This window comes from Lissotriton vulgaris, chromosome 8, assembly GCF_964263255.1.
Source record: "Lissotriton vulgaris chromosome 8, aLisVul1.2, whole genome shotgun sequence".
Classification (NCBI taxonomy): Eukaryota; Metazoa; Chordata; class Amphibia; order Caudata; family Salamandridae; genus Lissotriton; species Lissotriton vulgaris.
Window position 1 is genome coordinate 1,569,475,179 of NC_141696.1, and position 24,414 is coordinate 1,569,499,592.

General features: G+C 50.2%; 1 protein-coding gene across 1 annotated transcript in view; it reads left to right on the plus strand.

The window, feature by feature from the left end:
• LOC147700437 (kelch-like protein 13) overlaps nt 1-24,137 on the plus strand; it is a 427,954-nt gene extending 403,817 nt beyond the window's left edge. Inside the window, exon 7 of the mRNA XM_086933557.1 lies at nt 23,358-24,137. Within this exon, the coding sequence (XP_086789683.1) occupies nt 23,358-23,854 (497 nt within the window). The 3' untranslated portion in view covers nt 23,855-24,137. The remainder of the gene's footprint in view (nt 1-23,357) is intronic.
• Nucleotides 24,138-24,414: the final 277 nt, after the last annotated feature.

The following is a 24,414-nucleotide window of genomic DNA, read 5'->3' on the forward strand; positions in this document are numbered from 1 at the left end:
CGGAAGGGCGTTCCAGGTACTGGCCGCGCGGAAGAAGGAGCGGCCTCCTGATCAGCTCTTTCTGGTGCGGGGGACCACAGCGTAGGAGAGTTGGGCTGATCGTAGGGTCCTTTGGGGTGCGTGGAATTGGAGTCGGCTGTTCAGGTATGCTTGTCCATTGTCGTGGAGGGCCTTGCGAGCGTGGGTTAGCATCTTGAAGGTGATTCTCGCCTCAATGGGGAGCCAGTGGAGTGTGCGCAGGTGCAGGGAAATGTGGCAGTGTCTTGGCAGGTTGAGGACCAGTCTTGCAGCGGCGTTCTGGATGTTCTGTAGCTTGCGGGTGAGGTTTTTGTTAATTTCAGCATAAAGTGTGTTGCCGTAGTCAAGTCTGCTGGTGACCAGGGCATGAGGGACGGTCTTTCTGTGTACTAGGGGGGTCCATTTGAAGGTTTTTTGTAGGAGGCGGAGGGGTGTGGAAGCAGGAGGACGAGACAGAGTTGATCTGGTGGTCCATTTTGAGCTCAGAATCCAGGATGAGTTCCGGGTTGCGTGCGTAGTCCGTGGGGGTGGGTGGGCATCCGAGGGCGGGGGGCACCAGGTGTCATTCCAGGCGTCGGGGTTTGGGCCCATGATGAGTACTTCTGTTTTGTTGGTGTTCAGTTGTAGGCAGTTGTTTTTCATCCTTTTGGCGATGGCTTCCATGCCTTCTCGAAAGTTGTGTCTGGCGGTGTTGGGTTTGTTGGATAGGGAGAGAATGAGTTTGGTGTCATCTGCGTATGACACAATGTTGAGTCCATAGGTTCTGACGATGGGGGCGAGAGGAGCCATGTAGATGTTGGAGCGTAGGGCTGAGGAAGAACCCGTGGGGGACTCCGCAGGTGGTTGCTGTATGCTCCGAGAGGAAAGGGGGGAGTCTGACCCGCTGCGTTCTGAGAGGAAGGAGCAGATCCAGTCGAGGGCCTAGTCCTGGATCCCTGCATCGTGGAGTCTGCGTATTAGGGTGCGGTGAGAGACTGTGGTGAACGCCGCTGAGAGGTCGAGGAGGATGAGAGCTACTGTTTCTCCTTTGTCCAGTAGGGTGCGGATGTCATCTGTTGCGGCTAGGAGGGCAGTTTCCCTAATGTGGCTTTTTTGAGGCCGGATTGCGAGGAGTCGAGGATGTTGTGCTCTTCAATGAATGTGGCGAGTTGGCTGTTGATGGCTTTCTCGATGACTTTCGCTGGGAACGGGAGCAGGGAGATGGGTCTTTAGTTTTTGAGGTCAGTGGGAGCCACCAAGGGTTTTATTCAGGAGGGTGTTGACCTTAGCGTGGTTCCAGTCGTCGGGGAATGAGGCGGCCGCCAGGGAGCAGTTGATGGTGTGACGGAGCATGAGTGCGATGGTGTTGGCAGCTCTGTTGAAGATGTGGTGAGGGAAGGGGTCCGTGGGGGCCCTGAAGTGGATTGACTTAATCGTCTTCAGTGTGTCTTCGGTGGTGAGGGCTGTCCAGTTGTCAACCGCTGTCTTCAGGGTGTGGTTGGTTTGGGTTCTGTGTGTTGGTTGTCGTAGATGCTCTTGATTTTGTGGTGAAATAAGGTGCTGAGTTTGTTGCAGATGTCTTGTGAGGCAGGGATGTCAGTCAACTCACTGGTGAGTCGGGCGAACTCCTTGATGATGTTGAAGAGTTCTTTGCTGTTGTGTGTATGTGTGGAGATTCTGTTTTCAATCACTTCTTTCCTCGTTTTTCTGATGAGTTGGTGGTGGGCGTTGGTTGTGGCTCTGAAGTTGTTGTGTGCTTATGTGGATTTGGTGTTCCTCCAGGCCATTTCAAGGCAGTGGCAAGTGCGTCTGGACTCTTGAAGTTCGGTGGTAAACCATATGGCTTTCTTGGTGTGGGTAATGTTGTTTTTCTTGAGGGGGCTATGGTATTGGCGATGTCGGATAGCCATCTGTGCAGGGATTGGGCTGCGGTTTTGGGGTTGTCGTTTTCCGCGATGGTTGGGATAGAGTTGCTGAGTGAGGAGGTGAGCTGATTGTCAGTGATTCTGGTCCAGTTTCTTTGTGGGAGCAGGTGCTGGTGTCTGTGGATGGTGGGTGTTCTGAAGGTGCAGTGGACACATTGGTGGTCAGTCCATGGGAGTTCGGTGGTGTGGCTGAAGGTGATGGACATGGGAGTTCGGTGGTGTGGCTGAAGGTGATGGAGTTTCCTGTTGTGAAGAGGGGGTCAAGGGTGTGTCCTGCTGAGTGCGTGGGTTTGGTAATGATTTGGCAGAGTCCAATGTTGTGGAGGTTGTCCAGGAGGGATGTGGTGTTGGGGTCCAGTTGGTTGTCGAGATGGAAGTTGAGGTCTCCCAGCAGGGTGTAGTTGGTGGATGCGATGGCATGTGGGGAGATGATGTCCACGATGGAGGTGGTGAACGGTCTGAGGGTCTAAGCGGTCGGTAGATGATGGTTCCTTGGAGGGTGGTGTTAGGGATGGGCAGTATCTTGAAGTGTTGGTGTTCCATCATGTCTGAGGGCTCCTCGGGGAGTGTGCTCAGGCAGAGGGTGGATTTGTGGACAATGGCGATTCCTCCTCCTGTTCAGGTGTGACGGTCCTTTCTGGAGATCTTGTATCCTTGGGGAATGTTGATGATGATGTTTGGTCCCGAGGTAGTGTTGGTCCAGGTTTCGGTGAAGAATGCTACATCTGGGGAGGTGCTGTCGAGGAGGTCCCAGATTTCGGTGATGTGTTTGTGGAGGGATCCGACATTGAGGAGGATGCATTGCAGGGTATTCGGTTCGGGTGTGTTCTTGGGGTCGGGTTGTGCTGGGTTTGTGTTCCTGGTGGTGCTGTAGGTTTGTCTGCAGGGGTAACAGCTGAAGGGTCCGTGGGTGCCCACTGGTAATGCTAGCTATAGCATGCAGTTGTTGTTGCCTGGGTTTAGTGTGTGGAGTGCTGCTGTTTCATAGCGTTGGCGGGCGGAGGTCCAGGGTTCCTGTCGCTGTTAGCGGTAGGGTTGCAGACGGGGTCAGACGGGCTTTCCTTTGTCAAGCCAGTGCGCGGTCACGCCTGTCATTATGGAGCGGTCTGGGTAGACTGGACAGCTGGGAGGCGGGAGCGGGGAGGGGAGCTGGATTGGGCCGGTCGCGCTGGTCGTGCTGGATGAGGCCGCGGGGGCAGCAGCAACGGGGAAAATGGGTAGAAAAAGGGAAAAGGAGGAATAAAGAGGGAAAAAAGGACTAAAAGTGGAATAGGGCAGAAAAGCAGAAAAGTGCAGAGAAGTGCACAAAAGAGATTGTGCTGAGGGTGAAAAACGAGTGAAACAGAGAGGGAAAGCGGAGACAGAGGTCTACTAGACCACCAAGGAAATAGAGCAGAAAAGCAGAAAAAGTGCAGAAAAGCGCAGAAAAGAGGCTGAGCTGAGCATGAGTGGCGCATGGCATTTCTGTGCATCCACCCATGAATTCTGTTGCAATCCTAGATTCACTGAAGTCCATTAACCTCGGTTTGTTCTAAAATTGTGCACTTACAGAGGCCTACAGAACAAGGAAAAGTATCTTTCTTTTCCCTCTTTACTTCCTCTTTGCATGTGTAAAGGGTTCTGCAGAAAACAAGCAAAGAGGAATAAGTCTCTGAGAGTAGTTCTCGTGCAGGACGGTGTCCCTTCCTGTACAAAATCTATTCTGAGCGCATCCCGCAGCCTTGGGTGGTGGCGCAAGGGTGTCTGTGCTCACGCTCGGCCGCCACCAGCGTGACAAGGCAAGGAGAGAGCGAAGGGCATCATAGGTTGGCACATATAGTGCATGTATGCTCTCTTCTTCTCACGCAATGCAGCATTGCCTTGCTGCTTGCGTGAAAGATTAGTCAATCTGGCCCCATATTTTATGAAATATTTCACAGTCCGGGGCAAAGCGAGCGGCTCATACGCGCCCTCTACTGGTGCATTACAGATGAATCTCAGGATCAGACAGCAGCCACCTTACACTAATAGTGCGCGCTCCTGCTTCCAAGAGCAGCAGTAATAGTATCATAGGTGCAGTATTATTAAAGAAGATGAAAGTCCTGAAGTAACAAACATGGCAGCAAGTGCCTTCTGGCTCTAGTGAATCCACATAAGCAATTAGTCTTTCAATACTTTATGGATCAAATATCATTTTTAAATATACATTCTGTCCAATGTTATCAGCTTGCTCATTTCTGAAAATGTTATTTTACATTAAAATACAAGCTTTCAATTTTGGTTGAATGAGCTCAATTTCTCCAAATGGGGGAAAAAAGTATTTTGCCCGACATGACAAAATGTTTCTTTGAGTGAATATATTTTAGATCCTCAAACATCAGTTCGACTCACATGTACTGTTGGTACACATGGACGGCTTGTATGTGCCTTCCATGTGCATTTATCATCATCACCATACGGAAGAGGTAGCCATCATTGGGCCAAGATGTTTCATCCCAATCTTGTCAGGGATATCAAGGGGCAGATTTACAAGCCCCTTGCGCCACTTTTGCGTCACTTTTCCCATGCTAAAAGTGACTCAAAAGTGGCGCTAGGGGCTTGTAAATCTGCCCCCAAGAGTGTCCACAAACGATAAGGACCAACACAGTTATGCTAGGGATAGGCAGTGTTTTGGCACAGTTACCCACAGGAAGTCCTGGATGGAGTGTTGTTAGGCTGGGATAGCTGGCCAATCACCAGGAAGAGCCTCAAATGTCTCACTGACGGACCACTATTCTACAGTGAAAACACGCAGCAAATTTCGAAGAAAGCAATGTTTAGGGCCCCATTGGCATTATGCTCATGAATATTTATACAGTACATCAGAAAAAGAATATCAAATGAAGGGTGGCCTGAAGGTAACCAAACTTATACACATGGGGGGTCTACCCTCGGATTAGGGCCAAACCAGTGACAAAGACACCAACGCTGAGTGTTTGCTTCCAACGCGTCTCTGGTTAGGTTAACCATTAACGTAGAGGCGGCCAACGGACCAACTCACTAGGTACAGTCAAAGGACGTTTGCACACATTTACAAGGCAGAAACTATGGCCAATCCTAGGGGAGGACGAGCAGGTCCTCGTGCCAGCTTCCCCTGCGACACTTCTCCTGTCCAGCTTGCCCGCACTCTGCTATCCTCTGCTGCCTATCTACCTGCTGTCCTCTATTTCTGCCTCCTCTGCTCATTTCTTGCTCTGTTTTGCCTTTCCTGCTAATTTTTCTGCCCTCTGTTTGGCCTGTTTCTGCTCCTTTTACTGCCCTCTGATTTGCATTTTTGTGCCTGTTTTTTCTGCACTCTGCTTTGCCTTTTCTGCCTGTTTTCTGCCCTCTGTTTTGCCTTTCTGCTCATTTTCTTGCCCTCAGTTTTGAACTCTTCTGCTCTGCCTTCTATGCTTCTTTTTCTGCCCTCTGTTTTGAACATTTCTGCTCAGTTTTGCCTTTTCTGCTTGTTTTTTTTGCCCTCTGTTTGTGTCTCCTCTGCTCATTTTTTGCTCTGTTTTGCCCTTTCTGCTCATTTTCTGCTCTCTGTTTCGCCTTCTTCTGCCCTCTGTTTTGCCTTTTCTGCTTGTTTTTCTGCCCTCTTTTTTTCCAAGTCAAGTCAAGTCAAATAGGCTTTATTTCGACATAAAAAAATATCTTAAAAAGCGTACATACATTGTAAATTTAATTTTTAAACATTACTAGATAAAAAGCATTAAAAAACCATACATACTAGGACTCAACGTTTTTTCCTACAATTTCTAGAGGGGGAGTTAATTAAATTAACTAAAAAAGATAGGCCAAAAACAGACCATAAGTTTTAAAATCATGATTAAACAATTTGCCTAAGTCTTTTTGACCGTATCCGCCATGCCCACCCTAAATATTTCGAGGTGGCGCATGCGAAGAATGAACAAGTGTCTGTAAGTAATATTCTAGGTGCCACATTGCAATGTCTGCTGCCCAAGGTAAGACACATTGGTTTAATCCATTTCATACGAGGAACCTTGTAGGCAGGGCACTCAAATAACAGATGAGGGACTGATTCACGGCGCTGAGGGCAGAAAGGACACCACGGAGCAGTCTGGTAAGGAATTTTCCAGTGGCTTGTGAGCTCCATTACTGGGAGGAGACCTACTCTAAATTTAAAATATAAGGATCTTTCCCAGGGGGTAGAGATAATGTCCAGGTACAGTTCTCTGGTGGGGACATCTTTAGATTCCAGGAAATTTCTGGTCGACTTGCAGGTCACTGAAGAGGAGTTTCTTTTGTTTGCCACCCATGCCCAATAGAGTTGTTTTAACTTAGATTTAGGTGGGGCCGACTGTTGGTGCCATGCTTCTTCCAGCCCCAGGTTGGCAAATAGAGCCTTGATGTCCCTTAGCCATTTTATTTTTGCCCAACCTGTGGATTTAATTATCTCCCGTAGGCCATCCGCATAACTCGAGAGCTCAGGTACTCTCCAGATGCGGGCCCACAGTAACAGGGGGCGTAACTTCGCTTGATCTTCGATCGCCCTACAGCCCATGTCCAGTTGCAGGGGTAGGATAGGGACAGATGGTCCGAGGGACATTAGGCTTCTCAGGAAGGCATTCTCGGCTCGGGTTAGCTCTTTCGTGTTAGACATCCCCCAGAGCTCTGCCCCATAAAGTGCTGCGCTCACTCCTCTGGCCGAATAAATGTCCATTACTGCCGCTATTGGTCTAGAAGATGCAGCTCTCTGCTCTTTCAACAGGGCCCCAGTCACTCTTTTCAAACTCAACAGCATTTTAATCAAATGACAATCCCATTTCATGGAGTCCACCAAGCGAATACCCAGGTAGTCGAACATCTTGGTCCTTTCCAGTGCAACGGACCCCAGTGTCGGAGGGGGGCCGAGTTTTTGTGGGGGGTTCAAGATGAGGTACTTGGTTTTATCTGTATTAATACAGAGTCCTCTCTGCTTACAGAAGTTGTCAAAACCGGAGAGAAGCTGCTGGAGGCCCATTGGAGATTTTGACAAAAGTAAAGTATCGTCGGCAAAGAGCAGAGTAGGAATTAAGCGACCTGCCAGACGGGGGGCGTCTGCTGGAATCTGGGTCAGGAAGTCCACCACCCCATTTACATAAAGGGAGAATAGGGTTGGGGCAAGAACGCAGCCCTGCCGCACACCTCTGTTCACCTCTATTCTTGAGGTCTTTTGTCCATTTGGCCCCCAGCGTATTTGGGCGTAGTTATTTTCATGGAACCTCATGATCAAGTGAAGCAAGTAGGGTGGCATACCGAGATCACACAGTACTTTCCATAGGTTGTTTCTGGGCACCAAATCAAAAGCCGTCCGAAGGTCAATGAAGGCCAGGTATAGAGTGCCCTTCCCAATCGTAACGACCTTCCAGTGAATCATGAGCAGCCTTAGCGATTGTTCTATTGTTCCTGTACCGGCTCTGAACCCGGCCTGGAAGTCCGAGAGTATCTTATTCTCGTCTGCCCACTGCTGAACCCTGGATAAGAGGACCTTACCCGCCACTTTCTGCGAACAATCTATCAGGCTGATCGGCCTATAATTTGCTGGGTCGTCTCTTGAGCCTTTCTTGTGCAGAGGGACCACCTCAGCTGCCATCCAAGAAGCTGGGAGAGGGGCCCCTGCCATAGCTGCGTTCAGTAGCGATGCAATTAGCATACCCCATTCGCCTGTGTCCATACGGAGAAGGTCGCCAGGGAGGCCATCTGGACCAGCTGCTTTGCGGGGGACCAGAGATTTTATGGCAATTTCAACCTCTTTCCTGGTGAATAGGCTCTCCTCATAGCTCCCATCACCTCGATAAATCTGTGGTAGTGGGAAGTCCATCGCTTCTACAGTAGATGCTGTATAAAGTTTTGAGAAGTGTGAATGCCACAGATCTTCGGTTATGTTGCAGGTGATGACAGTATCCATAGGTCTGTGTTTCTTTCGCAACAAGTCCCAAAAACCTTTAGCATTCTTTTCTTCGCTGGCTACACGAAGTTCCTGCCAGAAGGCATCTTCCCAGTCTCTCCTGGCTGCCTTTAACACAGATTTGTAGAACTTACGTTTGGTAGCTATTGCTGTTGCATCTCCACTTTTTACTGCCGTAATTAGGGCTCTCTTTCCAGCACGGCACGCCGATGAGTACCAGCCTGATTTACCCTGTCGTTTGTCATGGTTTTTATTTCCCTTGTTATTTAATTTGACCATGAACAGGTCCCCAATCGACGTCGAAACCTCGCTAAACATGGCTGAAATCTTGTGCGGGCTGGGAGGGTGACTTTCCAGAAGTTCACAAGCTGCAGTAATAACGGCTCTGATACAGGTCAGTTTTTCTTCGTCGATAGCCACTTTGTCCCATTTTAGGCGTCTGAGGCAATTTGAGGGGACCACCCCCCCCAATGACCTCAGCTCAGAAGCGTCATGAGCTCCACGAGATGAGCCGCTATCCCTCCACCAGTATGTTAGTGATAATGAGAGTGCATTATGGTCACTTTCCAAAGAAGGCAGAACTATCATGTCCTCCATGTGGGCCCACAGAGGAAAGTTTAAAAGAATATAGTCTATCCTAGATGAGTGGCCCACCCTGTTATACGTGTGTGCCCCCTCTAGGTCTGACCATGTTCTCCCATTGGCTGCTCTCAAGCCATACTCTAGTGTAAGGGAATTCAATTGGACGATTCTGGGAGTCCATCTTTTGACAATCGGAAGATCGAGGGACGGAACGCCTCTCCTTGAATCTTCATCATGCAGGTCTAAAGATTCGTCGGCCATCAAGGGCTCAAATGTGCAGTTAAAGTCTCCCATAACCAAAATTAGGGAGTCTCCACAACATTCCCCCAGGGCTGCTTCCAGAGCCATGAGGGTTGGTGACGAGGCCCTACCTGAAACCCCTCGTGTATAAATGTTAAAGATCTCCAGCTTCTCGGCTTTGTTTGGGCATTTTACTGTGAGCCACAACAAATCTGGTGATTTTTGGGGATGGTGGTGTACTCCCCATCCTAAGGATATATCAACCCAGACTAGGAGACCTCCAAATGGGCGCCCTCTTCCTGATACTGAAATACCTGCCGGGACGCAGAAGGTAGCGTATCCTACTTTGTGCCTTGGTTCCACACACCACGTTTCTTGGAATGCGCAGACTGCGTGGGGCTCAATGAGCGCCACCCAGTCCGGGGCGTCCAACTTGTTATTTAAGCCTGCCACATTCCAGCTAATAGCTTTCAGGGTAGGGCTGTTCGAGGACCCAACACATCCAGCTTCCTCACCCGGAGTCCCCAAGGTTACTACCCCATCCACGGACTCAATAAGCTCGGTCCAACAGCCTAAGGGAGAGGGGATGGGGGAGCTGGGCGTGGGTTGGAGCACAGGGGTGTTAACTAATGTCGGGGGGGCCCTCCCAGCTATGCGCGGTGTGACAACCTCAGGAGGGGGGGCGTTTAGTACCACTTGATCACCAAGTCACCAACCCCATCCCTGGGGTGGGGCCGATTGGGTCGGTGTCCATGCCCTGGCTCTAACGTCCAAGGTTGGGTAATGTGGGTACCATGCGCCTCTACCCCCATCCGGCAAAAACTTTTTATGCCCAGATGACGTGGGGGGACGATAAAAATACCCCAAGTCCCTGGTTTGTATGTCGCAAAAGTTATAATGCGACTGCTGACTACAAATCATACCTGCTGCTCTTGGGTCGCTAAAGTTGATCAGCACGCAGTCCCCAGTTAAATCCTTGCGCCTATTGCCAATCCACCCCACCCGACGAACATAAGCTATTCTGCCATCAATATGCCCTGGGAGAGGTCTGTTTGCTTTAAGCCAGGAGAGGGTCTTGTGTTTAAGATCGGAATACAATTCACAAGAACCCTCTTCAAGCTCCGGGACCCCCGTTAGAATTACTACATATGGTTTACAACCAGGGGGGAGGCTAGCATTGGGTGTATGTGATTTCGCCCTATCTGATGAAGTTTTATCTGGGGATTTAGCAGAGGGTTTAAGCACAGCCTGATTGCCAGGAGTGGGAATGGAAGGAATTATGTTTCCATTCAACGCGGTTGGCGCAATTCCTACTGCTTTAGAGGTTGACGCTATAGGCTCGGGATTGGGAGCAAAGTTAACCTTGGGGGCCTTAATCACTTGAGTGTTAGGTTTTTTCTTTTGACTGCCCGAGCTAGGTCCAGGAGTAGGGGTTTGTAGGGCGGGGCTGGTTCCAGTGTTGGATTGTAGGGCCTGTGTGGCATCCCCAAGTACAGGCGCTTTTTGACGAGACATTGGCTCCGTGGGTACTAAGGTGACAGCACCACTTCTTAACCCTCCATTGTCATCGCCATGCGCCTTGGAGTGGAATTTGACCAGTGATTTCACAGCGTAAAAATTATCCAACATTGATTGCTCAAGGGTGGCTAATTTACGTGTGAGACTGTCGATCTTATCTACAAGGGGCATCACCACAGACCTGATTATGCTCTCGACATCCAGAGATGGAGTGACGATATCAGTGTGCACAGCCTGGGGAGCTGAGGTAGTACCAAGAGACGCTGACGGGCCTGATATGCCAAGCCCGTCAGGGCCCTTGAGTACAGTAACTCTATTTTGGGCGGTAGGGGTTTTTGAGTGTTGGGTGTAGTTTGCGGTAGTACCCCCTTTGGTCTAAGCATGAGCGAATTTTGCGGATCTCGCGTTCGCGAATTTTGCGGATTTGCGGATTCGCAATCCGCAAAATCCGCGAATTCCCGCGAATTTGCGGATTTTTTTTTTTTTTGTGTTCGCCCGTGTTTCTGCCAGTTCGCGAGGGTTTTGTACACTTTCGCAAATTGCGAACTTACCTGTCGGGTCGCAAGTTTCGCGAACTTGTTGTTTCTACGTGTCCAGCCTGTTTGGGACACTCTTCTTCATCACTGCCACTCTCTGTCACCACTGCCACTCTCTGACTACTCATGCCACCCTCTGGCCCACCCATGCCACCCTCTGTTTCATCACCACACCCTCTGGTTGTCCAGTGTACATTATTTTCGGCAAAGCAAAGCACACCTTCCCTGCCTCAAGTGACCTGAATTAATTTGGGGCTGATTCATGTGTCACAGAATATTTTTTTAGCTGGCACCTGCTTCCTTAGTGCGCCCTGATTAGTGATCTTTTGCACTTGCTAAGTGCTTTCATTGTTGCAAAATTAGTTACAACACCTGCCCTGCCCCAACTGACAATAATGAATTAGGGGCTGATTAATGGATTTTAACTTCCAGCCTGGCTCCTGCTTGTCTCCCTTAGCTGTAATTCAGGACCTTTGTGGCATATGTGTAACTATTCTGAGGTTCAGAGCAGGGTCACATACTAGTTTCAACTGGCAACTGAACTCTGGAGGGGCCCCTCAGGAAGCACTCCAGGAAATGGCTACTAATGATGAGCCTGAACTTTTGAACCTGGTAAGTAGTTACTTTCAGTTTTGCTAAAATCGTATTTCTGCAATTTTGCACTTATTCGCGGGGCGCGAACTCACGCGAACAGTGCGAGCAGTGCGAGCAAAATCCGCTGCTCGCGGATTTGCGGATTTTGCGGGAAATTCGCAAATCTCGCGGATTGCGGATTTCCCGAAAATCCGCAAAATCCGCGAGCGGAACGGATTTTCCGCCCACGCCTACTTTGGTCGTATTGTGCCTGCTTACTTTACTGTGTGGCTTTTGGGGGCCCCCCCTGCGAGGACTAACAGGACGCTTTCTCTTCCTGTGTACGACCAACCCTGGAGCTAATTTCCCTGCTGGAAAAGTTTCTGGAGCCGCTGCAAGAGATATACTAGCTTCGCTAGGTACGGCTGAAAAGGGTGGAATTGAGGCTTCGTTGGGCATCACTGAGTGACGGTTGGAATTATTGATCTCGGGATCGAGTTCATAATTTTGTACCCCCAGCGAAGAATCAGTTGGATTGGGAGGGTTTGGGTGTGTTGAATCGTGGGCAATGTCCAGTGCAGTGGTGGTTACCCTTTCTAGGCTTGCCCTAATCCGACTTACTCTCTCATCGATGTCCGGGGAGTCAATTACCACCAATGGTGTAGTGGGTACATTTACAGGACTCGGGGCTAGGGCAAGGGCGCCCAAGGATGAGCGCTTATGTGATAAGCCCCTAGAGTCCCGGGAGAGCCTGCGTTCAGCTAGGATTATCTCCTTTTCAACAATGGAGACAGCCCTAGTTATGAATTGATCCATTGTGCCCAGGACTACGTCTCCCGCAGCTTTCCTTGATTTACTTGCTCTAGTGCCTGTGGCCATGCTCCCGTAAGTCCCGTACTCACTTGGCAGAGCCAAGAGAAGTGGCCCAGTCCGGCCTCTTCTGGCCCCTGATGGCCAAAGATGGTCCCGCCCTTGTCCCGGGCTTCTCCCGCGATGCTCCCGCAAGGCGGGGAAGGGGCGTTCCTTTATGGGGGCGTGAAGCGAGGGGTGGGAGGGGCAACAGGTCAGCAGGTGTGCCGAGAAGCAGGGGCTCCTGGTCAGGAGAGTCCCTGCAACGGCGCTGTTGTTGTATGCTGGATCCCTGCTCCCTCAAGTCCTCCAGTAGGCTGTGAGCAAACGTGCTCCCAACAGCCACTTGTGCCCAGAACAGCGACGCAGCACCCGCGAAGCGGGTGCGGCTAGTTATAGAGGAAAAACGGCTACAGCAGCAGTAGCGATGGCGACCTCAGGAAAACGCCGGTAAGCCCTCGGCGTGATTGAATCCCACTGGAGTGAAAGGATCCGCTGTTTTTCACCCTCTGAGCGAGGGGTGGGAGGGGCAACAGGTCAGCAGGTGTGCCGAGAAGCAGGGGCTCCTGGTCAGGAGAGTCCCTGCAACGGCGCTGTTGTTGTATGCTGGATCCCTGCTCCCTCAAGTCCTCCAGTAGGCTGTGAGCAAACGTGCTCCCAACAGCCACTTGTGCCCAGAACAGCGACGCAGCACCCGCGAAGCGGGTGCGGCTAGTTATAGAGGAAAAACGGCTACAGCAGCAGTAGCGATGGCGACCTCAGGAAAACGCCGGTAAGCCCTCGGCGTGATTGAATCCCACTGGAGTGAAAGGATCCGCTGTTTTTCACCCTCTGAGCGAGGGGTGGGAGGGGCAACAGGTCAGCAGGTGTGCCGAGAAGCAGGGGCTCCTGGTCAGTAGAGTCCCTGCAACGGCGCTGTTGTTGTATGCTGGATCCCTGCTCCCTCAAGTCCTCCAGTAGGCTGTGAGCAAACGTGCTCCCAACAGCCACTTGTGCCCAGAACAGCGACGCGGCACCCGCGAAGCGGGTGCGGCTAGTTATAGAGGAAAAACGGCTACAGCAGCAGTAGCGATGGCGACCTCAGGAAAACGCCGGTAAGCCCTCGGCGTGATTGAATCCCACTGGAGTGAAAGGATCCGCTGTTTTTCACCCTCTGAGCGAGGGGTGGGAGGGGCAACAGCTCAGCAGGTGTGCCGAGAAGCAGGGGCTCCTGGTCAGGAGAGTCCCTGCAACTTCGCTGTTGTTGTATGCTGGATCCCTGCTCCCTCAAGTCCTCCAGTAGGCTGTGAGCAAACGTGCTCCCAACAGCCACTTGTGCCCAGAACAGCGACGCGGCACCCGCGAAGCGGGTGCGGCTAGTTATAGAGGAAAAACGGCTACAGCAGCAGTAGCGATGGCGACCTCAGGAAAACGCCGGTAAGCCCTCGGCGTGATTGAATCCCACTGGAGTGAAAGGATCCGCTGTTTTTCACCCTCTGAGCGAGGGGTGGGAGGGGCAACAGGTCAGCAGGTGTGCCGAGAAGCAGGGGCTCCTGGTCAGGAGAGTCCCTGCAACTGCGCTGTTGTTGTATGCTGGATCCCTGCTCCCTCAAGTCCTCCAGTAGGCTGTGAGCAAACGTGCTCCCAACAGCCACTTGTGCCCAGAACAGCGACGCGGCACCCGCGAAGCGGGTGCGGCTAGTTATAGAGGAAAAACGGCTACAGCAGCAGTAGCGATGGCGACCTCAGGAAAACGCCGGTAAGCCCTCGGCGTGATTGAATCCCACTGGAGTGAAAGGATCCGCTGTTTTTCACCCTCTGAGCGAGGGGTGGGAGGGGCAACAGGTCAGCAGGTGTGCCGAGAAGCAGGGGCTCCTGGTCAGGAGAGTCCCTGCAACGGCGCTGTTGTTGTATGCTGGATCCCTGCTCCCTCAAGTCCTCCAGTAGGCTGTGAGCAAACGTGCTCCCAACAGCCACTTGTGCCCAGAACAGCGACGCGGCACCCGCGAAGCGGGTGCGGCTAGTTATAGAGGAAAAACGGCTACAGCAGCAGTAGCGATGGCGACCTCAGGAAAACGCCGGTAAGCCCTCGGCGTGATTGAATCCCGTTTTTTTGCTTGTTTTGCAGCCCTTCGTTTTGTCTTTTTGGGCGAATTATTCTGCCCTCTGTTTTTCCGTTTTCTCAGGGAATGGACTCTGTCAGTCTCTCTACCTCTTATCGCTCTATCAAGGTTCATTTGGACTTCTGTGTAATTCTGGAACCTCATCCCCCACTTGTTTAATCTCAACATTCATCCCTTAATACACTCCCTTCAGAACAAAACGAGAAAATATTAAATTATGGATACGATATGCAGCTGATTTTCACCATTGACAACACCATGGAATCCAAGGCATTCTTTCAAAATACCATGCTTTATATCCGGGACTGAATGAAGTTCCACCACCTAAAAAATCTGAAAAATAACTTGATCCAGTGGAATCCCTGCTTTTGGCCCCTGAATTAGGCTCAACCAGAAACTAGCATCCGGGGACCGGTTTCAGGGTATGTCAGAGTCCTTCAGCCAGGCTAGCTTGAATCCAGTGGGTAGGTGGGCAGGAGAGGTGCCCATCTAAGGTCCATAATGTGTGTTTCGTGGTCTGATACTACCCTACCTAGATACTATGTATGCTGTAGCAAAAGTGTTGTATGGCGTTTTGGGATCCGAGCTAAAATTCCAGATTCAAGCCCTTATATAGGTACAATTAACATTGCCCTTATATAGGCATAGAAATCATACCCTTATTTAGACATAGCCCATGCAGTCCAAATACAGGCATGGCTACTACCACCCATACCGAAAACGTCACAACGATTTCTTGGAAAATCGGCTTAAGCAGTCAGGGACCACTCCTTGCTTGAATATTGATTTGTCCAAGAAATCAAGTACTTTACAAAGAACTACTATTGCCTTGGGGTTCTTTACTGACGTTATTATGCCCGACTTTACGTCAAACTAGGCACTTTCAAGGTATAAATATGCCTTCACTGGCCCTAGCAAGACACTGTGGTTCGGAGCAGTTCGGCTATCTACTTGCCCGACGCAGCTCGCTACAGCAAGTGCCGAAGGAAGCCGACCCTCCAGCTGACGCACTGATCCAGAAGCTGTCCTTTCTCTTGCTGAGAATCCAGTTCCAGTGTTTCCAAGCTACCAGACCTCTTTCATTCTAAACTAAGGTATGGAGCTGATTAAGAACCTAAGAGAAAATCTTGGATAGATTCTTGGCAAAGAAAACTAAACCTAGGCTACACAATACTTACTTCTTCCCACGTACTAGATGTAGGTTAGGTACATTGGGGTAGGCATATTTTAGAAACAACAGTTGAGTATTTTTTGTCATTGTTATTTATGTATGTATTTTATGGCTTAGAAACCATACAATGCTCTTACAGTATTATTTCTTAATATTGTTCTCGCAGAACGCATTATACTTTGCAGCCTGCTTTACGATTGTAGCAGTTCATTTCTTCTGTATGAGAAAGAAGATTGTTCAATAAATCCTTTTATTGAAAAACGCCTGTCTCTCTATTTCTCTACACCTCTGTAGAAACTAAGCATACACGATTGACTGAGTAAAATTCTTATCTATTGTTTCCGCGGCTCTAGAGATACATTTCTTATTTTTGGGAAACAAAGTTGTCATGTTTGTGTGGTTGTCAGAAACTAATCCCTTCTTGTTCATTTGAGAAAGTTTCTAGTGACCTCTGAGTTAGCTGGCACACACTATTAAGTATAATATCTTCAATAGAGACCTAGTCGACCTCAGTCCTAGGTCTAAACTATAGGATATATTATTCCAATGCGCAGAGCCTATTGGGAATATAGGAACTACACTACAAAGGTACCAATGTCAGAGAGCAAAGGAATTGTTCAGGATGCATGTAGAGATTGTTTGGGGACTGAATGGAAGGAACAGTGCCCTGATGTGGGGTGGCGAGAGTGCGACATGTCTGTGAGTGCTCAGCGGTGGACCCAGGTTCAAAAGCGTTCTGTCTGGGTATGTGCGGGGGGGGGGGGTGTGAAGAGGTAAAGGAGGATGGGACCTATCCAAAGCAAGGCCCAGAACACAATTATAGTCTCCACCCAGAACCCACAGTGTTGATGTGCTACGAGCAAGGCTGGTTGAAATGGTGTCCTAGAACGATCACTGGTCAGTGTTGGGCGCATTGATACTGCCCGAAAGGATGGGCCGTCCATCAATACGGCCCTCTTAGAGGGCATAACGTCAATCTTTTTTTTCAGCCTCTTTGTAGGTTTTTTTGGAAGGGTACTCGGGGTGAAGCCACAGTGACACAACCACCTAACGTATGGGGAGTATGTTGTGGCACATATTATACCCCCTACCCAGCACCTCCACAAGTGGACTAATTCCTTTGTCACAATGTGTGTCTCTCGCAAGAAAGCTGTCTGTGCCTTCTGTCTCTTGATATAGGAGTAGATAGCATATTGCTTCCTAACGGTGTGCATGCCATGAAGGTTGAGGGTACGGTAACGGATGTCAGAGATTGAAGCCATGACTAAGTCGCATGTGTTACGGGCTTGAAGTGTGATAAGGCCACAGCGTGGTCTTTCTGCCCGGGGGAAAAGATTAAAAAAAAAAAAAAAGATCGACGTTATGCCCTCTAAAAGGGCCGTATTGATGGACAGCCCATCCTTTCGGGCAGTATCAAAGGCCATTTGGTTTCCGCCCCTATGTGTGTTAGTGGTAGGGTGAAGAATAATGAGGGAAACATTAGTAACTGGGTAGAAAATAAATTCTCAATACTAGGAGCCTACCGCAATTGGCGATTCTCCCAAACTAAACATACTCATTGTGCCTTCGTTTATTGTGGGGGAAGAGAGAAAGGCAAATGTGTCAACCAAACAGTGCAACCAAGAGCACATCAAAGTGAAAGATGATTGTTGTCGGCTTTGGCAGAAGTACGCACAGAGACGGTATGATAATAGGTGATTGTTCATTGCGGAGGCTCCAGGGTACGTGGCTAGATGAGAGTGTCTGTAGTTTGGGGGGGGTCACCATAGGAGAGGGCCGCAAATCAAAATGGGAGTCATGAGAGTGGAGTGAGTCCTCTGCAGAAGAGAACAGGTGTGGGCCCTTCTCATCGTCTATGACACCATGGTGAGTACGTTTGCTGCAGCTTGAAGTGCTTTTCGATGATCTGTGATAATTGGCTCCAGGTTGGGGGAGCTGGCAGATGAAATCTGGGAGGGAGGTTCCCACCGGTCTCCTCCTCCGACATCAACCCCTGGGGCCCGGGCTCCTATCACGCACTCAGAAGGGCCCACCGTTGAGTTACCACCATGTTGTTCTGCCCAATACCATTCTTCTTTGGGGTCCATGAAGAACACAGTGGCGCCTCCGGAGATTATCTTGACGTGGACAGGGAAAAGCAGAGAGTATTAAACCTCTTGTTGATGAAGGTGGAGTTTGACCTCCAGGAAGGAGAATCGTTGGCGCTGGACAGCGCGCGTGTAATGTGGAAACAGCATGATTGTTTTGTCCTCCACTTGAAGATGGCCGTCCGTCTAGCCGCACAGAGTATTGTGTCTCTGTCCTTGAAATGGAGCAGCTTTTCCAGCATGGGACGTGGGGGAGTGCCCGGTGGGCGGGCATCTCTCCGGGAAGACGGTAAGGGCAGAGGCCGGGGTGAAGGACTTGAACCAAGATTCCAGGTAGCAATGGGGTTCAACCCCTCAACCCCCTCTGGTAGACTCATGAGGCGAATGTTGCTCCTCCAGAAGGCCCCTCCAGATCCTCCGGCCTGTTCTCTAGATGAAAAACTCAGTCCTGCAAGTCTTTGATGGCAGATTGGTTGTCTTTTGCAAGAGGGTGCAGAGTGGAGAGAGCGTTCACACCATCTGATACCCTGTCTGCAAGCTTGCTTTGATCGTCCCAGAGAGTGTGATTTCAGCAGCGAGGGATCCAAACTGGTTCTCCATGGTGATTCAAGAATGTTCAATGGTTGCCAGGAACCTATCTAATTTCTCTGATGTGGTAAGAGTTGGTTCACTCTCCAACTGAAGAGGGTCAGTGATCGTAGCAAGTGGGTCCGTCAAGGATGATGGTTGGGCCATGGCAGCTGATCGCAGCCTCCACATGACGCTGAGGTACTCGGCTACATGCTGTCACTACCAGGTGGTGCAAACGGATTGGAAAGAGAAAAACTCCCAGACACTTTGTGTGTTAGGCCCAGGGAGGGGGTTGTCGAGTCCCAGCAAGGTAGCCAAGCCTCACTGCTCATCCAAGGGGGGGCCCTCACTTGGAGGTGAGCAATTAGATCCATGGTGTAGGGCCGCAATCCAAAAATGGGACCCCTCCCAGTGTGCCCTGCGTCCAAGTAGGGAGAAATGTCTCTGGATCAACAGGCCCTTCTGGGTATCACACAGGTCATCGCAGCCTCGCCAGGGGGTATCACGGAGGCATGTCAGGCCAGAACAGGCCACAGCCCTCTCCTCCCCCGCGGCAATGCGAGCAAGCATTTACAATGCAATAGGTCTCGCAATGTCATTATTTTGAGCTGTTTGCATTGTAAATGTCATTGGTTTTTTTTCCCTTCGTCAAGCATTAATCAAATGGTGTAATGCAAAATGGCAAAAGCTCACTTTGTTTTAACTGTGAAATCTATTGCATTACATTTGTACTAGTGTGAGTTTTGTACTGTAAATGGTACTGGCTTTTATTAATGTGATTTTTTTATCACATTCATCTAATGCATCAGCAGCCCTCAGACCATGAGCTCGGCATCCTTCAGACCAGGAACTCAGCATCCCTTGGACCAGGAGCTCAACAGCCCTCAGACCAGAAGCTTAGCAGCCCTCAGACCAGGAGCTCAGCAGCCCTCAGACCAGGAGCTCAGCAGTCCTCAGCCCAGGAGCTCAGCAGCCCTCAGACCAGGAGCTTAGCAGCCCTCAGACCAGGAGCTCAGCAGCCCTGAGACCAGGAGCTCAGCAGCCCTCAGACCAGGAGCTCATCAGCCCTGAGACCAGGAGCTCAGCAGCCCTCAGACCAGGAGCTCAGCAGCCCTCAGACCAGGAGCTCAGCAGCCCTCAGACCAGGAGCTCAGCAGCCCTTAGACCAGGAGCTCAGCAGCCACCCTCTAACATGTGAAAAACAAAAGTAAATTCCTAGAAGTTAAAGTGGTGATAATGATAAACAAGTGCGGCAGCGCTGCCACGACCGCGCTAAGGCCACGCTATTTAGAAACAGATGACCCTCTAAAGATAAGAAATTGCTGCACGACAGCCGTGAAGCAGACGACCCAGTCTTGATGGGCCGGACAAAAAAGGAGAAATGGCAGTAACGAAAAAGCATCCTTTTCAATGGGAAGCCAGCATTTAGCATAAGCGCTGACACGACCCAATGAAAATGATGGGCGGGGCTTCAAGTCCCCTTCTGAAATCTCCTCTCTAACAATATGTCCTGCAGGGCGACAGCGCATGCACGCTGCAACGCTAGGTGAGACCTAAAAAGGAGACCAGTCGATGTATTGTCTGGAACGTATGTAAATCCCACAGGGCTCGCAGGGGTCTTCTTCATGTAACGCTGTGGGGCATATTATCAAGCAGGGCGTTAAAATTATCGCAGTTTTAGCGGCAGAAAACTGCAGCTAAAGCGGTGATAATGGGCTTGATAATATGCCGTGGAGAATTCCAATAGAAGCCCCTGTTGACACCAGAACATGGGCTTCTATTGGAATTCACAAGGCCTTATTATCAAGCCCATTATCACTTCTTTAGCTGCAGTTTTCTGCCGCTAAAACAGCGATAATTTTGAACGCCCTGCTTGATAATATGCCCCTATGTTCCCCACAGCTATGAGAGCAAGAGTCCACAGTGGCCTGACAGGGGACAATGTGTGACAGAGCTCTGCGGGGGATCTCTGAGTGCTCCTCGCCCCACAGTCATGGAGAGTGTCACCGGCTGCGCTGGGGTCCTCTCTCCTTCAACAATACCCCTGCCCACCTCTGCTGACTCTCACTTCAGACCTCCAGGTCCTTCGGTACCGCAGGGGTGGCATCGCAAAGAGGGGGCTGTACATATCGATTTTATTGGCTGGGAGCGTGGATTGGGCACTCCTCCTCCATGCACAGCCGGGGAGATGCCTGTGCATTGGGCGCAGCTGCCGGCAGGACCAGGAGGCAAGGCCCCAGCACCTTATGGGATACAGCAGGCCCATGGGCTCCACAGCACGCCCTATCCTGGGTGTCGATCAGGGGCTTCCCAGCAGCACGTAATGTGGTTCCCAGTCGTGACAGCCAGAGAGGGGGATTCCAATGTCTGCCGGGTCCTCGCCTCCCCTCGGCCTACCCCCACTGCTGGGTCCCGACCACATCTCCTCCTACTTGACTTTGCGGCGGACCATCCCCTGTGGGTCTCTGACATCGGAGCTCTTGTTGCCCCTTCGATGCAGGGGTTACTGGGTTCTCACTCCTACTGCAGTGTAGTGGGTTAGTGCGGCTCCCAGTGTGTCTCAGTCACGGCTGTCAACGGTCCCCTGACCTGCTCGACAGAGGTCTCTACTATGAGGTTCGCCAGGTCGGTCAGGGCAAGCCATGGGGCATCGGGCACAAGTAGCAGCCCCAGGGAACCACTCTGTTAATGGGCCGCCATTAAACCAGCTCTTAGGCATATATGGTTAAAGATTTTCGGGCTGGTCGGCGGACCACTATTATTATTATTATTATTAATTCGTTTTTGATAGAGCGCATGGCTACTGCTTGGACATCCCAGCGCTAGTTGAGCTACAAGCACATCACGGTCTTACTGCAAGTTCTGGAAGAGCCACGTCTTTATTTGCTTCCTGAATGTAAGATGGTGGGTCGTTGATCTAATCTGGATCGGAAGTGTGTTCCGTAGAATGGATGTATTGTATGAGAACATCCGACCTCCTGAACGTGCTCTCATGATTCTTGGCACCTTTGCTTGGAATAGGTTGGCTGATCTAAGGATACGAGAGGGTTGGAGAAAGGACATAAGAGAGCGGTTGATTTTAGGGCTTGTACCCCAGAGTGTCTTGTGTGCGATGCAGAGTGATTTGAACCTTATACGTTCTGAGATGGGTAACCAGTGTAATGCCTTCAATGCTGGTTTAGCCAAGTGTTTTCTGGGGATGTTGTGTAGCAGCCTGGTTGCGCAATTCTGTACCACTTGAAGTTTCCTTGTTGTGGCATTCGGTGTGCCCAGGCATAGTGAATTACAATAGTCCAACCGTGGGAGTTTTAATGCTTGATCCATAGTTCTGCGTACTGTTTCCGGGAGCAAATGCAATATTTTCCTCAATTGCCTTTGGATTCCAAAGCATATAGCCACTATTGCATCGCTTGGTGGTCAAGTTTAAGTGATCTGTCCAGCCAGATTCCTAGGCTTTTAATCCTTTCTTTGTGTATTGGGGCTGGACCCAAGCAGACTGACCAGTTCATTTCCGAGGGCTTATTTGTGGGATTGCCTAGAATCATTACTTCAGTCTCATCCCAGTTAAGCTCAAGGTATGATTGGTCCATCCAGGTGGACACCTTTCGTTGCCACGCTTCAAGGTCGATTTCGCTCTACTTTGGTTGAGGGCTACCACCAGCTGAGTGTCGTCCGCATAGGTCACTATCTGGACCCCATATGGGAGGACTAACTCAGCCAGAGGTCTCATGCACACATTAAAAAGAGTGGGGCTCAATGATGGCCCCCTGTGGGACCCCACTAGTTAGCAGCATCTCTCCTGCCTTCAAATACCTGGATTGATCTGTTAAAAAGAACTTTAGCCATGAGAGAGCCTGGCCTGCCACTCCCACCTCCTTAAGTCTATCCAGCAGAATGTTGTGATGTACAGTGTCAAATGCGGCACTTAAAACCAGCAAAATGTTTGCGCCTGTGCCTCCCAGATCAAGGAATTTTCGTGATACCTACTATAAAGATAGGTTTGCCATCTTGGCTGGCTTAGTAATGCCCCCGTGTGCACTCTTCTTGCTATAGTGCCTTGTACTGTGCTTTAAACCAGGGACAGTGTCCCTTCTGTTTCCTTTTTTCCTTGTCTGGTGTGCAGTCTCATTGTTATGTGTTGTTATAGTGCTTTTTGTCAAGAAAAGGGGTTGCACTCTTTCAGTCATGGAGTGGGGTTCAATAGCAGGTCCCAACCAGGCTCTGTCAGTGCTTAGAGGCCACGCAGGTAGAGATGTTTGCCGGCGTTTGGAGAGCATGGGTTATGGAAGTTTACCCTAATAAAGAGTTGAAGGTCGAAGTCGAGGCATCTTCTCAGCTAGAAAGACATTTGTGAGTCATTCCAGCCCTTGGTTGCATTGCCATAGAGCATACAGGAGAGAGAGGAGCTTCTCTCGGAGGCCCGGATTACAAGTTTAGGTGGTATCTATCACACATGATAAACACCAATACCATGGTGTATGTTATTTATTGATGAGATGTTCCACGTTGTTGGGGAATAACATGAACAGAGTGTGGTGTTTAATGCACCAAAATCCGCATGATACGATAAATACCGTACGGTTTTCCTCTGTTAAATTCCGGCATGTTTGACCTGCCGAAATGTAATGAAGGTTGAGTTATTTAATGCATCTGATAATTATCTATTGTGGTAAATACAGAACAACTCCTAATTCCAACCCATGCATAAACAGGGGTTTGCACATGGGTCGGAACGAACCGCCCGCTCATAATGAGGCCTGAAGCAGGGTGTTCCTAGTCTGGAAGCTGCCAGGGCCCTATACTCTGCAAGAAACATCCCATCATTGCCCCTCAGCTTCTGAAACGTAAGAGTGAGGTGAGGCAGAGGAAGCTGGGGAGGGCTGGTCTTGCCTCCCTTTGATGACCACTGATCTACTCTCAATCTCTTGTACACATTCTTTCCTGTGTCTGCCACTTGCTTCTTCATATATACCTTTGAAAACCCCCCAGAAAATGTTTTATACAAATAGAAACAGGGCACTGAAGTTACCCAATGTCCAAGTCATTGAGCAAAAGGTTAAACTATTGAAACCCATGTAACATCTTATTGTAATGACCATTTCTCAAAATAACTTTGTCCTTCTTAAACCAATCTGCCCGTCTCTGAAAGGAAGGGCTGTAGATTGGCGAGGCAGCCGTTTCGCAAATTTAATGCAGATTCATCAAACTCACCAAAGTTATGATTGTCTTGAACTCTATTGGTTGTGCGCAGCGTGTATTCAAGTTTGTGTCTCACCTCCCACTCTTTCCTCTGCAGGGGGCATCACTCATGACACCTTCCAGAACAGACTGTACCGCTATGACCCGGACACCGAGGTGTGGTGCCAGAAAGCGGACATGAACACCCTGCGCGGTCTGCACTGCATGTGCACCGTTGGGGACCGCCTCTACGTCATCGGGGGCAACCACTTCCAGGGCTCCAGTGACTATGATGACGTGCTGATGTGCGAATACTACAGCCCTGCCCGGGACGAGTGGGTGGTGGTCGCCCCTATGCTCTACGGCCAGAGCGACGTTGGGGTAACCGTACTGGATGGCCGGATCTATGTGGTGGGAGGGTACTCCTGGAACAGCCGCTGCATGGTGGACATTGTGCAATGCTACGACTGTGACCAGGACGAGTGGACCAAGGTCTTGGAGCTAGAAGAGCCTCTTGGGGGCATTCGCGCCTGCACGCTAACTGTCTACATGCCTGAAGAGACGGTGGACTCACAGACCCGTGAGTCCCCCCTACCACCGACAAAGAAATGCTGACCTACCCACCAGCTGGCAGCCAGTGTGGGTGCTCATGGCATGTCATGCATCTACAGGACAGTTTGTGTGAAGAGGCAAACCTTAAAAGGATTCTGTTCAGGCTTCAACGACTGAACCCCTTTGATAAAAGAAAACATCTATTGTACGGCAGCGTCTGTCAGCGCCATGTTAGATCACGTTGTCTGTCAGCACCATGTTGGATCACTGTGTCTGTCAGCGCTGTGTTGGATCACTGTGCATGTCAGCACCATGTTGGATCACTGTGTCTGTCCGCTCTATGTTGGATCACTGTCTCTGTCAGCGCTATGTTTGATCACTGAGTCTGTCAGCTCTATGTTGGAATACTGTGTCTGTCAGCACCATGTTGGATCACTGTGTCTGTCAGCGCTATGTTGGATCACTGGGCCTGTCAGCACCATGTTGGATCACTGTGTCTGTCCGCTCTATGGTGGATCACTGTCTCTGTCAGCGCTATGTTTGATCACTGAGTCTGTCAGCACTATGTTGGATCACTGTGTCTGTCAGCGCTATGTTGGATCACTGTGTCTGTCAGCACCATG